Source organism: Notothenia rossii, assembly GCF_949606895.1.
Source record: "Notothenia rossii genome assembly, chromosome: 5".
Taxonomy (NCBI): Eukaryota; Metazoa; Chordata; class Actinopteri; order Perciformes; family Nototheniidae; genus Notothenia; species Notothenia rossii.
In genome coordinates, this window is record NC_136903.1 from 70,656,158 (window position 1) to 70,673,772 (window position 17,615).

The 17,615-nt window shown below is 38.7% G+C and overlaps 1 protein-coding gene across 1 annotated transcript; it reads left to right on the forward strand.

Moving 5' to 3' along the window:
- The first annotated feature begins 911 nt into the window (after nucleotides 1–911).
- ankrd52b (ankyrin repeat domain 52b) lies at nucleotides 912–16,604 on the forward strand. Its single transcript, XM_079685297.1, has 28 exons — nucleotides 912–1,077; nucleotides 1,795–1,878; nucleotides 2,250–2,328; nucleotides 2,481–2,551; nucleotides 2,665–2,865; nucleotides 3,051–3,138; nucleotides 3,295–3,437; nucleotides 3,736–3,948; nucleotides 5,543–5,621; nucleotides 5,733–5,847; nucleotides 6,030–6,112; nucleotides 6,238–6,340; nucleotides 8,517–8,588; nucleotides 8,682–8,822; nucleotides 8,964–9,020; nucleotides 9,288–9,399; nucleotides 9,510–9,581; nucleotides 9,669–9,870; nucleotides 9,989–10,076; nucleotides 10,660–10,777; nucleotides 10,913–11,132; nucleotides 11,336–11,423; nucleotides 11,534–11,617; nucleotides 12,119–12,264; nucleotides 12,633–12,715; nucleotides 13,050–13,132; nucleotides 13,529–13,620; nucleotides 13,712–16,604. Exons 1-28 carry the CDS (start codon nucleotides 1,051–1,053, stop codon nucleotides 13,900–13,902), a joined length of 3,135 nt encoding a protein of 1,044 aa, XP_079541423.1. The 5' UTR covers nucleotides 912–1,050; the 3' UTR covers nucleotides 13,903–16,604.
- The last annotated feature ends 1,011 nt before the right edge of the window (nucleotides 16,605–17,615 follow it).

Sequence of the window (17,615 nt, forward strand, 5' to 3'; positions counted from 1 at the left end):
GTCGAGGAGTAAGCTTTGTGGGCCCTGGGTTTAGCCTGTCAGGCCGTCTATTCTTATAATAATCTCAACCAGCTTCAACAGCAGTGGAATAAGTACTCAGATACTTTATTTAAGTAAAAGTAGTAATATTACAGTATATGAATACAGTATTCGTATACTAGTAAGCAATACGTTGGCTTTCCACATAGGTTTGAAGTCAAAGTATTGCTTTCCAAATCTTACTTGATACAAATTATTGACATCAAAATATACTTCAAGTACCAAGGGTGAAAGTGCTGATTATTCATAATGGTCCATTATAAAATGATCTAAAATATAATTATTGATGCATTCAATCTGTCAAGGTGGGGCTAATTAGTTTATACACTATTGTATCCAATATAATCAATTTTAATTTATTAGTTAATTTCATTTTTTTATAACGTATTATTTAAAAGAACATTTGTAAAGAAATGAAAAGTAAATTATGTTAAAAGCAAATAAGCAGTTTGTGAACCAACATTCAGCAGGTCAAAGACCAGTGTGTACAAAGGAAAATGAAATGAAATATAAAAAGAAATACATTAAAAACGTTTTAAAATGTAAGGTGAACAATATAATAATAATATAATATAATAATTAATCAGTGACCACATAAAAGTAATGCTATAAACTATAGTATATTTACTACATACTTTTTAAATATAAGTTAGTACGTTCAGTTTATGTTATAAGGGTGTATGTGTCTATGTATAATTTGAATTTAACAAAAAACAATGAAGTTTGTTACAAGGACAGATCATGGATGTATAATGGGACAGATCATGGATGTAATGGGAGAGATGCCTTGCATGTTCGGACCATAGGTTCTGACCTGACATTAAAGTGCTTCTAAATCACGTTTCTTTCATTCTTCTCGCGATATTCCGGCTACTGTGGGGTAACTAACGTTACACATCACATATCCCAGCAGCTAACTTAGCTAAAGCTAGGCTAACTAGCTGCTACAGAGTGACATGTAGTCAACTTTACAACCAGTCTCAATGAAGGAGCTTCCACAGTGATTTGGACATGGAGATAAGAAATATCAAAGACCAGGTAGTAAATAAAGCTTAATGTTAGATAACTAACAGTGCCGTTACTTCTCACAGACAGTACAGCTAGTCATGTTAGCAGCATGTCGAGCAAAGTTTGCTACGAGGCTAGTAAATGATACAAAATCTTTGCAATGCAGACCAAGACTAAGTTTTAATTTGATGTTCGAAATTACCTTTTTTTTAATGCAACCAGACCACATATTGAGGTCATTGGGCTCACTGGTACACGAAGTACAAACCCTTCCAAACAAACATTTTAATCTTTAAATGGAATCACATTTCTCACTTGTATGATACGATTGCTAAACGTTATATGTGGAAGATACATCTAGGCAAGTCATATATAATAGTTGCAAAAAGTTGTAGGAGTTTTGCATGATTGAAACAACTCAAGTATTTCACTTCAGTCAGTAAATCCCAATGCAATAAAAAAGCTTTGAGTTGAACGTGATGTACTAATCTTTACAGGAAAAGCATTATTACAAATCAAATATTGTTTCTCGAGACAATGACATTTTCCCAGGAAATGCACAGAGAACAGCTTGTTACTTACTCTTTACTCCGACATGTAACAGTTTTATTACAACTCAGCAAAACCATGAATGTATCTTTGAATGAGATTCAATAAGTGTGCAGAAGAACTGCAACTCATTTGCATGTGATGTCAAAAGTATCCTGGTGTTTTTGGTGTGTTTATCATGTCACATCTCTCTTTCAGTCTCCATTGGTCCAGGCTATTTTTAGCCGAAACACAGAAGAAGTGAAATTTTTATTGGACCATAATGAAGATGTCAATTCTTTGGTAATATTGTCCCACATTTACTCTGCTATAACATTGTTGTTGTTGTGTGAAATTAGAATATATCATATTTTGGGTCAATTGATAATGGCAGGCTATATTAAAGGATGACACATTGTTCTGCTGTAGTCTAGTGGCCTTTGTGGCTGCCATCATAGCTTTTCTTTAATTTAAATTCAAGCTTATATATGTTTCTGTTATTGCTGAGTTTGAAAAACAACTGTTACTGAAACATTTGATGCAGAAGGTAACTTTGATTACAAATATATATGGAAAGAGTTTAATAAGAAATAACTGATAACCTTTTCAGATTATACCAAGAAAGACATAATACAAGTAGAACCTAAAAAACGTTTATTTTTCTTTTTTCTCAGGACCAAGAACAAAGCTCACCCCTTCATGCTGCCGCCTATTCGGGGGATGTCCAAACTATGGACCTACTTATTACTTCTGGTACAAGAACCTTATCTTAATTTGAAAAAGATCACAGTAAATGGAATCTACATACACTTGCATATTTTTGTATTGCCCTTTTCTAGTAAACTACAGAGGATCTGAAATGTTGTCAAAATATATACCTAATTTAGTTTTCGTGTCTGTTACAGGTGCAAAAGTCAACGCTAAGGACCGGGGTTTGCTGACTCCCTTACATCGAGCAGCAGCCTCTAGAAATGAAGTATGTCCCCATTTTTATTATTTCAAAATACAGAGGATAGAAGGGGCTTTTCTAAGGGCTTGACCACAAGATATTTTGGTTTGACAAAATGTTCTCTTTGTGTTGCTCCTCAGAAAGCTGTTGAACTGTTACTGAAGCACGGAGCAAAGGTCAACCCTCAGGACAAGTACTGGCATACACCTTTACACATGGCAGCTGCAAAGTGGGCCACAGGCTGTGCCGAAGCTCTGATACCACACATGTGCAGCATGGATGTTGCTGACAGGTCAGGGAGGACGCCACTGCATCACGCAGCGCACAGCGGCCATGAAGAGGTGAAGTTGTTTGTCTTCCTCCTGATTTCTTTCCATGTCCCAAGTCACTATCTATCCTCTATGTTTGATAGCTATCGTAATGGCTGCAAACAAGGACTTTGGATAGATATTCCGTCAACTGATTAATTGATTGCGACTAGTTGTTGCAACTGTAATGTAGTAACCATTTTATTATGTTTCTGCAGATGGTGAACTTGCTCCTTAAAAAAGGTGCCACTGTGAGTGCCAAAGATAAGAAGGAAAGGCAGGCAATTCACTGGGCTGCGTACCTCGGTAAGTGGGGACATTGGACAGAAAGACACACATTTATTTGCATGTATGTCTCGTAAGCCAAGTCTGCAAACAGGCCAATAGGAAAAATGGTGTGTTGTGTTGTGTTATGTATGTGCATTGTAGAGACTTGTGGTTAATGTTAAGCTTTTCTTTCAGGACATGTGGATGTTGTGAAGCTTCTTGTGTCAAACGGTGCGGATGTGACGTGCAAGGACAAACGCGGTTACACTCCGCTCCATGCTGCAGCTGCCAGTGGACAGTTAGACATGGTCAAATACCTGTTGAGACTGGTGGTGGAGGTAAAGTATCTCAGTCATATCAGTACTGTATGCTCTGTAAAGAACCATATCTTCAAATGTGCTTAACACTGCTGCATAGGGGTGAAGTGCATTTATATAAATGTGTATTTTTTTAACAAACCAACTCTTTCAAATCAGACTTATTTTTTCCTCCTTTTACGGATTCCTCCAGGCCTTTCTTGGTCCCTTGACTTTACACTGATAATACACTTCAGTGTTTCATAGTCTCGTGCTTTCAAATCACCAGGGTTTTTTCTTCTAATCAACTAATCAATTGTTTTCCTTCTCTGTCTCTCAGACTGATGAACCTAACACCTTTGGGAGCACAGCGCTGCACATGGCCTGTCACACGGGGCAGGACGCTGTGGCCTCTGAGCTGGTCAACTGTGGTGCCAACATCAATCTGCCCAACCACCATGGCAGCACGCCACTACACCTGTCTGCCGCCTCTTCCAGCGGGGTGCTGTGTCTCGAGCTGCTAATTAACAACGGTGCTGATGTCAACGTGCAGGTAGTGAGACCACTTCTATCTTCTATAGCAGGGGTTCCCAACCTTTTTTCCCAAGAGCCCCCCCAAATGACTCCTGTTGGAAGTTGCGTCCCCCCCCCCACACACACACACACACACACACACAAGGGGGGGGGGGGGAAACAGCGGTAGTTAAAGTTTAAAAGTCTCAAAAATGCTACAACTACTGTCACAATCTGGATGAATGTGAAGTATTTTGTTAAAGGAGGATGAAAGCGTAATTAAGGAGCACTATTGGAGTGACTTTGATGGTTATTGGACTCAGGATTAATTCATTTGGATTCCCGCTGTATGAAGAAATTAAAGGACGGTGCCAGTAGAAACAATTCACAAAGGGATTAAACTGTTAAAAACACATGCTCAAAGTAAGTGGATTCAAAAGTCGTAAATAATCTACAAAATGGAGGAGACCGATCTGATTGGAGCAACTGTGACAAATAATCCAACTGAAACCAGCATGGACAATGACTATTTTTTTTAAATGCGCTTATCCAGACAAGCCTGGTTCGGACACTTTCCAGGCAGAAGAAACATTTCTATTAAAGAAAGAATTATACATTTCTTTCTTTTTATGCCTTTAATACTAACTTGAATTTTTATAAAAATTCATTAGTCAATTATTTTTTAATTGTAATGTTAGAGACAAGGCTTTTAGTGACAATCATGCATTGCCTTACAATTCTATGTAAAAAAGAAAAAAAAAGGCTAAATATGATATTTGGCCTCAAATCATCTGAGGCTTGGCTCCCCCCCTGCGATCTTTGGCGCCTCCCCAAGGGGGGCACGCCCCCCAGGTTGTGAACTACTGTTCTATAGGGATTTACAATGCATATTAAATGCTTCTTATTTAGGATACGACGATAATACTCTACTGATCAGATCAAGTCTGAAATGTGACTTGCATCACAGCAGCTCCATTTGTAACATCAACATGGACAAATATCAAGACACAATACATGAAAAATAAAAAACATTTAACAACACAATCACTGAGAGAAAACATGCTTAAAGACCCTTTAGCGTGCATTTGATCTGGGATGTAGCTCTGTATTTACTGTGAGGATTGACTGGTGCACAAAGGAGTGCTTCAGTCAGACTTTATAGAATTGAGAGACCACTTACACTTATAAACATACTTTCTTATATACTAACAGTCATAAAATATTATAGATGAGGCTTGTAATGAATTATCATTATAAGCATTACAAATAATAAAAACTGCATCATGACCTGCATCACTTAAGATGCTTAATAGATTATTTAATACAATTAATTGCATCACAATTCATTTAATGCATCAATAAAAATGTTAAGATGACACATGCATTATATCAAGATGTACTGCACTTTACTTTTCAATGACAACTTACCATAATGGAAGGAATATTAAAGCACACAGAGTCCTGCTACAGTTGATTGTTGAGGACTGTACATGTTAGTAAATGTGGGCTTCAAAGAAAGTGTTAAGTGATACTGGATTTTAGTCAATGTTTAGAGGATTCAATGAACATGTACAGATTGTAAGTATATATGCCATTTGTTTAACTAAACATGTTTTCTTATTCTCTGTTGACAGAATAAAGAAGGGAAAAGCCCTCTGCATATGGCCGCAATGCACGGGCGCTTCACAGGCTCTCAGATTCTGATCCAAAATGGTAACAAAGCCTAGCATCACAGTTCTCTCTCACAATATACTGCAACTTGAATGATCATAGCACGTCTTCAAATGAAACCCATGATATACTCACATCTTCCTCTTCGCACAGGTGGGGAGATCGACTGCGCTGATATGTTTGGAAACACCCCTCTTCATGTTGCTGCCAGATATGGTCAGGAGCTGCTGATCAGCACTCTGCTGACCAACGGTGCTGATAAGACCCAGTAAGGCCAAACCTGAGTCTTCCATGTTTGTCTTTGGTTTTGTTTATGACAAGCATTATTACACAGCTTGATACACATGATTTTGTATTTTGTAACTGATTAAGCTGCACATTCACTGTTAATGCTCCAAACCAACAGATACAAAATGTAATACTAAATCATATTTTTAATGATCTTCAAAGACAGGGTATTCATGGGATGCTTCCACTGCATTTGGCAGCGCTCTACGGATATCCAGACTGCTGTCGAAAGTTATTGTCCAATGGTGAGAATCTCTTTGAGTCTATAAACTCCTTAATTTATCATCTCCTTTTCATTCATTTGTATTACTAACACAACTCAATATGTTTCCACTTAACAAAGTCTTATTGTTGGTTGTGTATCGCTCAGGCCAGTTTTACATCATGCCGTCTCAAGTGCCGTCAGCAGGGGATGATATTAACGTCTTAGACGACCATGGAAGGACCTGCCTGCATGCAGCTGCCTCTGGAGGGTGAGCCAACAAACACACACATTAGGGGTGTATGAAAATATCAATACACTTGAGTATTGGGATATTATGTATTATTCTCAAACACTATACATTTACTAATTAACAGTCAACATGCCAGGATTTGTGGCAGACAGAAGCTTAGTTTGCACAAAGAATACCGCTATGATGTTACAGAGACTGATAAATCGAATTATTTTTGAAACTTTTACATTAGTTTAGACCAGGGGTGTCAAACTCAAGGCCCGGGGCCAAATCCAGCCTGTGACTTCATTTTCTGTGGCCCCACAAGAGCTTGCAAATAATATTATATGTTTATTATACGGTTACATGATGATTTAAAGAAGCACGTTGCCCATAAACTACATTTCCCACAATGCATCTCAAATTAGACTTTTTTTTTTTCTCAGAATTTGACTTTTTTTCTTCTAAAAATGCATTTTTTCTTAGAATGTGCCTTTTTCTCAGAATTTGAGTTTTTTTTTTTAAATGTTACTTTTTTTTAAATGTTAAAAAAATGTCCCTTCTGTTTTTTGATTGTGACTTGTTTTCCAGAATTTGGCTTTTCTTTTTAAATCCTTTTGTGACCTTATGCATGTAGTGTTGTGTTCTTTATAATATGGGATAGTTATTCTCAAAATTAGATAATACAAAAAAAACATCAATATATGACATGCTCACATTGTCCCAATACAATAAAGCCTATCCCCTGAAACAGAGTTTCATTCATTATGCTGATATTTACATTTTGAATCAACATTTGAAATGCTTGCATGTCTTTTCATTCTGTTTAAACCCAGTGATGGCCGACACTAATCTTATTGTCTGTCTTTTCCAACATTATATGTATATTTTTGGCTATTAGCTCTGCTTAAAGGTGACCTATGATGCAAAATGCACTTTTGTACGTCTTTTATACATGAATATGTGTCCCCGGTGTTCCAGGGAACTCACCAAGTGTCAGAAAACACAACCCTCTCCATTTTCCTCCATACCCAAATCTCTTAAAAAGGGGCTGCAACGGATCTGATACAGACTGATCCAGATTTGAACACTTCTCTGACGTCACAGAAGTGGCGCTACGGCTATTGGGCCAACTCCACCAATCAGGAGGAGACAGCCACGGACCTTAGCCTCATCCCAATACCCCTCCTCGACTCCTCCTTTCCCTCACTCTCATCCCTTCCTTGCGTCTTAGCTCCGCCTCCGTAAGATGCGAGCGAGAGACACGAGGAGGTAACGCGAGGACAGAGGAGTCCTCAGGTATTAATTGGGATGTCCTCGTTCACTCAAACGTCACTTTTAAACGACGTCTGTTATTGATGACATGTGCACAGCTGTATCCCCTCTCATCGGGCTTAACTGAATAACCCTTTAGAACCGGCCCATTTGTTGTTAAATATTTATTTAAATGAATTAATCTTTCTCTTGTTAGTCAAGGAATTCAATGTATGATGGTTGGTCCTGCTTTTGTGTTCCGTTTTGGTGTAAAATGTAGCCTACATTTAAATACAAATATAATTATAGTAATCTGAAAGCCTTTTAGAAATGAATTGCACATAATAATTCCCACGGAGCTGTGAGCACTTATACATGTATGTGACGCTTTTCCACTCATCTTCCAGTTGTCTGATTTCCTCTGTTGAAATCGACCAGCTGTGAAGGTGGGGGCGGGGCTTTTATACGCGAGTAGTGAAAACACTTCCGCGTAGTCTGCTCGCGTGTATCCTCCCTTTCGTCTCCTCCCGCACCCCTCCTCCCTCAACCCTCCTCGACTCCTCCGTGTGCATTTCAGCTATTGGGACGTCCTTCAAAATGGCGTGTCTTGATCAATTTCCGGGTCAAGTCCCGGAGGAGGGGAAGAGAGGAGTCGAGGAGGGGTATTGGGATGAGGCTATTGCCGTTCGAAAGCGCTGGAGACGCTGTAGTACATATGCCAGGCCTGTAGATGGTGCTGTTCTCACAGAATCAGCCCATGCAAAGACAGTGTTAAATTGAGCGAAATGAGGAATGGCTAAAATGCATGATCTGTTTGGTATTTTGAAAAATAAAAAGTATAAATATGCCTTATATAGGTATGGTCCTACACTATATTATTCAAATATAGCATGATAGGTCCACTTTAAATTGACATGTATTTGCTTGAAACACTACTGACTACTCTTTCCTCTTGCAACAGAAATGTAGACTGTCTGAACTTGCTGTTGAATAGTGCCAATGCCGATCTGGATGCAAAGGATCATTTGGGGCGGTAAGAATAGCTGAATATCTGTTGCTAAAACTTAAAATCTGTTTTGGTGTTACCTGATATCACAGCTGTCTGTCTCCCTGTTGCTCCGTGCAGATCTCCTCTGCACTACACTGCAGCTAACGGGAACAGCCAGTGCACCATCTCCATTGTGAGAGCGGGCGCTGCTGTCAATGAGCTGGACCTGACGGGCTGCAGCCCCCTGCACTACGCCGCCGCTTCACACACCTTTTGTGGGTGAGGGACCTTTACTGTCATTTCAATGTTTTACTCACTTTGCTCAGAGGGGCAAGAACAACATCATGTGGAGAGTTCTTCATTGTTAATCCTCAATTCATCTAGGTGCGTCTTTAAATGATCCATCTTTTCCTTCAACAGGGGGGAGACGAACTCTGAGTCTGAACACAGTGAGGGAAAGGAACACGAAGCCTCTCTGTAAGTCATCATTTGTATCCTATCACACATATTGGTATTCATAAAGTAAAATAACACATTATATATCATTGTTATTGTATCTAGAATTATGTTAACATTTGTGTTGACATGTTGTAACTGAGCAAATCTTAGTTTTCATTATTTCAAAACAAATTAAGAATGACATCAGAGTTAAAAATGTGTATTATGAACACTATATCGTTTTTTACATTTGTCTTTGTCTGCCTGCCTTAGCACCTTTCTTAATCTTGTGCTCTGTGTGTTTAGGTGTTTAGATTTCTTGCTTGACAGCGGGGCAAACCCAACTCTGAAGAACAGTAAGGGTTACAGCGCCGTCCACTATGCAGCAGCTTATGGGAACAAACAGCACCTGGAACTGGTCAGTGGTATCTTTGATTTAGATAATTTTTGTAATGATTGTTAAGTGATTGCAGACTCAACCAACAGTAGTTTAAGTGTGAGATGTTTCTTCTTGTCCCCCTCATGCAGCTCCTGGAGATTTCATTCAACTGTCTAGAAGAGGTTGAGAGTAATATTCCAGTCAGTCCTCTGCACTTAGCTGTGAGTAGCACTCAGATCAGTTATTACTTTTAAACTTTACGTTTACAAGCCTCTAACAATACTGTTTTATGCATTCTGCTGTCACAGGCGTATTATGGTCACTGTGATGCACTGCGTTTGCTTTGTGAGACCCTTGTGAGTCTGGATGTGCGGGACATTGAAGGCAGGACGGCCCTCCACCTGGCCGCTCAGAGAGGCTTTGCCCCGTGTGTGGAGGTGCTGCTGAAGCACCAAGCCTCTTTCTCCCTGAAGGAGCAGAAGCGCAAGTGGACGGCTCTCCATGCTGCAGGTGTGTGTAACGAGAGTGAAAAGTAATGTTTTATAGTTAAGAAATAATGATTTACATTTCTACGTTTGATGAATCTTTGTGAATCTGATTTGTTATGTTACCGTTTCCTCCTGTGTAGCTGCTGAAGGCCACATGGACTGTTTGCTGTTATTGGTCAATGAAGAACAAAGTGCTGAAGTCATCGACAGTCCTGATACACAGGGAAAGTGAGTCACTTAAGATGTATTGCTTTAATATGTCATCGTTGGATAGTTAGATAAACACCTGACATATACAGTGTTTATATACATTATGATTGTTTACTGTGTAAACACCAGATTTGGTTTGCATACAGAACAGACAGCTAGTGGTCTGTGACGAGGTATTCTCTGAATTTGACAAACTGTGTTGAATTAGAATTGCTGACTGCAACTTTAACAAAGTATTTCTAGTTGAAAGCTACACACTAATAATGCAATCTGGTTATTCCAATCAATGTTTACTTTTGTGACACAATCAAAAAAATTGTTATTAGTATATTAACAGTTTGAAGCGCAGGCATCTCTCTTTCCATCCCCAATGTTTAAAAGCAGTCTGTATTTCCTTGTTCATGTCCACCATACAGTTATTTAGTTTATCCTTGAATTGAATTACCTTTGCCTTGTTCATGCTATAGTTGTAATGTGTAAAATAATTGAAGAGACAACAATAATGTGCATTTCAAATGAGTTGTAGTAACCACATTCCCCAGGGATTTTCTTTTCCAACTTCCTCACAGCAGACAATAATGATTATTTGTTTCATATGCAGGACGGCTCTCATGCTTGCAGCTCTGGGACGTCACACCGACTGTGTCCACATCCTGTTGGAGAAAGGAGCAAAGGCTGACTCTGCGGACAAGAAGGGCTTCACTGCATTACACAGAGCTGTAGGTGTACTTGCTGTGCTTCTGTACATGTCCTATCATTTTATTATGGCAATTAATAACAAAAACAAGTGCCACGCCCCTTTGGAGAGTCGTTTGTCTTCTTTCCCCCTCATATCTTGTGTCTTCCCGCTGCAGGCGATGTTAGGCAGTGAGGACTGTGCCTCTGCTCTGTTGGAGCACGGGGCCTCTGCGCTGTGTAGAGACTCTCAGGGAAGGACCCCGCTGCACCTCGTAGCGTCCCGCGGCCACGCAGAGCTGCTCCGGACTCTGCTGAAAGCTGCTGTGAAAGCTGACCCTCTGGACTCCATACTGGACTTCAGAGGCTACACGCCCACACACTGGGCTGCTCACTACGGTGAGACATCAGAGCAAACGCTCAAACAACTCATGCAATATAATCAAAGTCTAATTTTTGCCTTTTAGTGGTCACTACAACTCATGTAAAAAAAACGTTCTATCTAAAAAGACCATCGCAAAAAGCATAACTATTTCTGTATCACCGTTCTTTTTATAGATTTGAATATGGATGATTTATCTATTTGTTTCCTTTGTCTATAGGGCATGAAGGATGTTTACAGATTTTACTTGAGAACAAGCTTTTTAGCAACCAGGAGGGACATTTCTTCACTGCATTGCACTGTGCTCTGTGAGTACTGTATTTCAAATAAATGCTCATACATTTGTTTTTTATGAATTTATGAAAATACATTGAATGTGTTTTTTTCAAAATGTAACACCTCTGTTCTTCCCACACAGAGTAAATGGACATGACGTTGCTGCTGGACTGATAGTGAAGACTGTTGGCCCTCAAATAGTTAAAGTTAGCGATGCCAAAGGAAGGTGGGTTCTGCTCTGGGTTGAGCTCTACTAGTCATAACATATCTATTTAATGCAGCACTGCCGTTATGGGTCAGTCTACGATGATTGTAAATGTTTATTTTCAATTCAGGCATGCATTTTGCAAACAACGGTTTGCAACTAAATCGTGAGGGCTGTACATGATTATTGCTCTCCATTTGGTCTGTTTTGTGAAAATATTGGTTAAGAGGAACTTGTATTGATAATTCAGATTTCGTATTTTGCCTGAATCAGAATATGTTAGAAAGTGCTTTTTTCAGCCTCTTAAGTCTCAAGCTTTGCTTTTTTTCTCTTTTATATCATATTAAACTGAAAGTCTTTGTTTTTTTTGACTGACAGCAAAACATTTGAAGACATTCTCTTGACATTGAAACTGAGATGGACACTTTTTTAGTTTATAAGTTAATTTATAAATAATTGGAGATGTATTGATCATGAGAATGACAGCTGCAGCCCTTAATGTCACATGTTATTTAAATGCAGGACCCCATTGCATGCGGCTGGTCATTCAGGAAACGTTGCCGGGCTCCAGCTGGTCCTGGATCAGGGAGCGGACATCAACGCTGTGGATCTCTGTGGATGCTCTGCAGTGATGGTTGCTGCTGACTGTGGACAGACTCAGGCTGTTGGTATGTGATTGAAATGAGTGTGGTCTTAATGTGTATCATAAACCTCAAAACGCATCAGGGCCATTTTCAGCTCACGGAGAGGACAAAACTACACAATGTTTTCTACAAGAGATACTCAAGGTCCCTCTTTCATCCATGTTCCCTCTACTGTCATTTATTTTCAAGCACTTGATTGTACAAAGACAAAGGTATTGTTATATTTTCTTTTAGCATGTGTGAACTGTTTTGACCCTCACAGTCCTCCTCACTGCTGGGAACCTTTTTAAAACACTATATAAATGTGTTCTCCTGTTGCACTGATTGTAAGTTGCTATATGTTTGAAAGGTCTGTGCTTGTTGTGAAATGTTTCTTATTTTCTTCATTTCAGAGTTCTTGCTGCACAAAGCGAAGCCAGACCTGACGCTGGTGGATGTCAATAGTAACACTGCCCTTCACTTAGCCTGCAGCAAGGTCACATACACACACTTAAAGATGCACTGCATGCTTGAAATGGCACAACAATTCATTTTGCATGTGTGTTTAAAATGTAATCAAATGTCTTTTCAAAAATCTCATTGACATTTCTTTATTTAGTACAATTGAACGTACCCTTCAGTTGCTTATAGTGTTGTTATGCTATAACATTCAATGGTGTGAAACTTAGTAATTAATGCAAATTAAACAAAAGATCTGATACAATTGTAATCGTAATGTACAGCATTGACAACCTGTAACATTCCAGGCAGTTTGTTCAAAGTGATATAATGCAGTTTAATAATATTGTACAATGTGTTTCATTCTGCAGGGTCATGAGATGTGTGCCCTGTTGATCCTCGGAGAGATCAACGACTCTTCCCTCATAAATGCAGCAAACGACACTCTCCAAATGTGAGTCATCCCGAAGTGCTATACATGCCCCCTGTTATTTTAAAATTGGAAAACAATTACCTTTTTTTAAATGTATGAAAAAGGATATCATCCAGAATAAATTCAGAAGTCAAGTATAACGTACGTAATACAGTGTTTTGTGGAAAACATCATTGGAAAAATAATTAATTTTACAGTCATTCTGATAATGTACTAAAGGTTACCCTCATAAAAGCTGCAAGCTGTTCATCCAAGATGCAGATGTTTACTCTCTGAAATACATTTGTACAATGAAAAAAGTCATCAAAGGAAATGTGTCCATGATTTTAATGTTGACTCGCCTGCCATTGACCCCAGTTGCACTGCATGTGCTATTCTTTTTCAAATATGAAATACTTGTCTTTTATTCTCATGCAGGCCTCTTCACATAGCAGCAAGGAAAGGCCTGACCACTGTAGTGCAGGTCTTATTGGGCAGAGGAGCCGCGGTGATGGCTGTCGATCAGGAAGGTAAGCAGGAATATGTATATAATACAATACCAAAGCAGTCCTTGTTTCTGAAGTACTGAATGATCATTCTTTACCCATTGTCCCTCTTCAGGCCACACACCGGCTCTTGCTTGCGCCCCAAACAAGAATGTGGCGGACTGTCTCGCCCTGATCCTCTCCACCATGAAGCCTTTCCCCCCCAGAGAGGCCGGCACCGGTACAGCCTCTCATTTCAGCCCCATCCTGAAGAACTGCGGCATCACTGCCAGCTGTGGGTCCAGCGGTAACCTCTGTCACGCCTAACACAGCAGCCGCATGTCCTGTAGGCGTGTCACCATAATTACTGCTGCTTTACAAGATATCGCTGATATAATTGTCATTTTAAGACCATTTTATGCCACTTATATAATGACGATATAAAAGCATAATCATGCAAGTATCCCATTTTAAAGAGCAATGGAGTAAATTGAGAATTAAGAATTCAAACATAAACTAAAACCACACAACCCAAAAAAAAAATGAAATTGACTCTCGGGCTCAGCATACAAAATTGCACTTAAATTAATATAGAACATTTGGCACGGGGGTATAGAGAATAGTTCATTCCTTAGCTTAAACCCAAAATGTTCCCACACCAGAGCTTTATAGTGCAACTTTGAAACCAAGTCTATTTGGATCTTTCGTCTTATTCTTTCAAACCTTTTTGTCTGGTCAGTAGACGTCAGGAAAAACACCAACAAGCCTCGAAATGTACCTACCCTTGTGTGTGTGTGTGTGTGTGTGTGTGTGTGTGTCGCTGTGTGTGTAAGGGACGGAAACAACCGCAACCAACATTTCTTTTTTTTCTGTTTACAGAATTGGGGCTGTGAATTCTTATAAGGGTCGGAAAAAGCGTGTTATTTTGGCATCATGTTAGCTAAAATATTAATGTCCACCTTATGATAACAAATATGCATGTTAACACAAGCGGCAAAATCAAAGTCGGCAAGAATGATCAAAGACATGTCCATATATCATACGATAAGCTTCTAATGTAATTACGCAAGAGGCCTTAGTGGGCTGTGGGCTGGGACAGGTGTACAACGTAGTGAAATTTCCCTCTGGTGTAACACAAAGTCTACACACACACACACACGTCCAGGATCATGCCTCGTTTCTTCTCTAGCACGTGATGACAGCTGCCTGCACATTATGTGCTTATGCACTAGCAGCATCGATTGGTTCTCTAGAATCTAGTCTTACACATTACTAATATTAGCAGACCTCTTAGATTATATATATGCCACGTGAGTTGAGTTTAGCACACGCGTATGTTATTTTAATGAAGTACTAACCATTTGAATGAGAGGGAGTTTTCACATGAGCACACGACACATCCTCTCCACTTGAATCCCGTCCGCTGTCAGTATTGGGGCAAAGTCTCGTTAACCAGCAAAGCCTGAAATCTGCATGTTTGTCTTCAGATGATACACGTGCAAGAGTACTCGGATGGTTGTGTGTTGCGTGTGTGTGAGCTATTTTGCATATTAGACATTGCTTCCTAATATACTTGTTTAAAAAAAAAATAGGTGCTTTAAACCTTTTATGCAATTAATAGGACTATTTTTCTATCCTATCGTGAGTGTAGCAGACAGTAAGCTGATATGAAAAACCTTATTATTCTAATATTATCATGATTTATACAAGTTACATTTCAGTTTAGTAAAGTCACAAGCATGTCTATAGTAGTAGTTATATAGTTTACAGAGTCTAGTGTATATATAGTTCTAACTTTGTATACGTTTAAATGAAGCTAACCTTTTAATTGTGTTATCCTGAAAATCCCAAATTATTGAGAATTAACCTCAGGTCTGCGTACTGTACTGTGGGTGCAATAAAAAGCATATTTGAGCTATACGTTGCATAAAAAATGTATGACGGGAGTATCACATAAGCCAGATATGAAAAATGTCTATATGAACCATTGAAAGCACAGGAAAAAAAAAAAATTCAGTCTCTGAGCTTAACAATCTTTAGCAAATGTGTCATTTCATTTTCTTTTTCAATATCTTTAACTAGAGATTCATTTCATTATTGATTTAGTTTTGAATAGTTAATTTTTTTCATGATTAAGTTCACATTAAGTTTTAAGAACCCAAGTTGACACCTTTTGAAATGTTTTCTTCGTCAGCAGTCTAAAACCCAAAGATATTTAATTTCCATGGATTTCAAAATAACAAGAGCAGCAAATCCAACATCTTTAACAAACTGTAACCAGAACATTTTTGTTTGACAAATTCCTAAAAAATGTTTATAATCAAATTGCCAATTAAATATTTAGTTGGTCAACCTGTAAATTAAATGTTTCAGCAATTGTTTGTAAATCTATTGTCATTATAATGTTATCAGTGTGCAGTTAACTTTGGGAAAATAAACCACTTGCATCTAAGGACTCTAACAATCACTGTGAAACACGAAGAAATATAAAAGTATATTATTGAATACATAACAGCATTTAACAGTTATTTATTAATAGTTTTTCACCTTTTAAATAAATCAGCAATAAATTGAGGTTTGCTTTCAATATTTGTTTTCTTTTTATATTTTGACAGTTGTGCACACACAGACTTAGATATTTGCTAAATTGTATTTTTCCCTAGTAAAATGTACTATGTTATCTAAAGATGGCTTTAAACTATTTGCACTCCGACATTAAAGTTTACATAGTGTCCTTAGGTCTATGCAAATATACAACATTTAAAAGTGCATTTTACAACGTTACCTTTCATGAGACACTAAATCAATTGGGGCTTTTTTTGTTTCATTTGAGAAAATGGTTTGACATTTCTAAATGCAAGCACAGTGAAATGATTAATGTTTGTCTTTAGCAAGTGCTCTTTCCCAAACTGTGTGTCTTCTGTACTTTTTACTGAGATTTCAGGGTGTATCTCCCAGCTTGAGTACTCTGTGATCTAGTTGTGGATGGCATTGATATGAGACAACATAAATAAATCACTTCCACGAGATGGGTTGTTGCAGAATTTTCTTTCCATTTTCCCTTTTAAGCTCCATGACTGTATATACACAGCTGATCTACAAATACACCCAACAACAAGCTGGTTCTGCATTTGTATGATCGAAAAAGTGAAACACCTTATATGCTCGTTTTTTTACATATAATACAGTGGGGCAAAAAAGTATTTAGTCAGCCACCAATTGTGCAAGTTCTCCCACTTAAAAAGATGAGAGGCCTGTAATTGTCCTCCTAGGTATACCTCAACTATGAGAGACAGAATGAGAAAGAAAAAAAAGAATCCAGAAAATCACATTGTCTGATTTTTAAGAATTTATTTGCAAATTATGTTGGAAAATAAGTATTTGGTCAATAACAAAAGTTCATCTCAATACTTTGTTATATACCCTTTGTTGGCAATGACAGAGGTCAAACGTTTTCTATAAGTCTTCACAAGGTTTTCACACACTGTTGCTGGTATTTTGGCCCATTCCTCCATGCAGATCTCCTCTAGAGCAGTGATGTTTTGGGGCTGTCGCTGGGCAACACCGACTTTCAACTCCCTCCAAAGATTTTCTATGGGGTTGAGATCTGGAGACTGGCTAGGCCACTCCAGGACCTTGAAATGCTTCTTACGAAGCCAATCCTCCCGGGTGGTGTGTTTGGGATCATTGTCATGCTGAAAGACCCAGCCACGTTTCATCTTCAATGCCCTTGCTGATGGAAGGAGGTTTTCACTCAAAATCTCACGATACATGGCCCCATTCATTCTTTCCTTTACACGGATCAGTCGTCCTGGTCCCTTTGCAGAAAAACAGCCCCAAAGCATGATGTTTCCACCCCCATGTTTCACAGTAGGTATGGTGTTCTTTGGATGCAACTCAGCATTCTTTCTCCTCCAAACACATCTAGTTGAGTTTTTACCAAAAAGTTCTATTTTGGTTTCATCTGACCATATGACATTCTCCCAATCCTCTTCTGGATCATCTAAATGCTCTCTAGTAAACTTCAGACGGGCCTGGAC

What these genes read in the sequence shown, in the direction of transcription:
- ankrd52b (XM_079685297.1), top strand. Translation starts at nt 1,051, where the DNA reads ATGGAGATAAGAAATATCAAAGACCAG. An exon ending in CGCACAGCGGCCATGAAGAG is followed by an intron (nt 2,866 to 3,050) that starts GTGAAGTTGTTT and finishes ATGTTTCTGCAG; the next exon opens with ATGGTGAACTTGCTCCTTAA. An exon ending in ACTGCATTGCACTGTGCTCT is followed by an intron (nt 11,424 to 11,533) that starts GTGAGTACTGTA and finishes CTTCCCACACAG; the next exon opens with AGTAAATGGACATGACGTTG.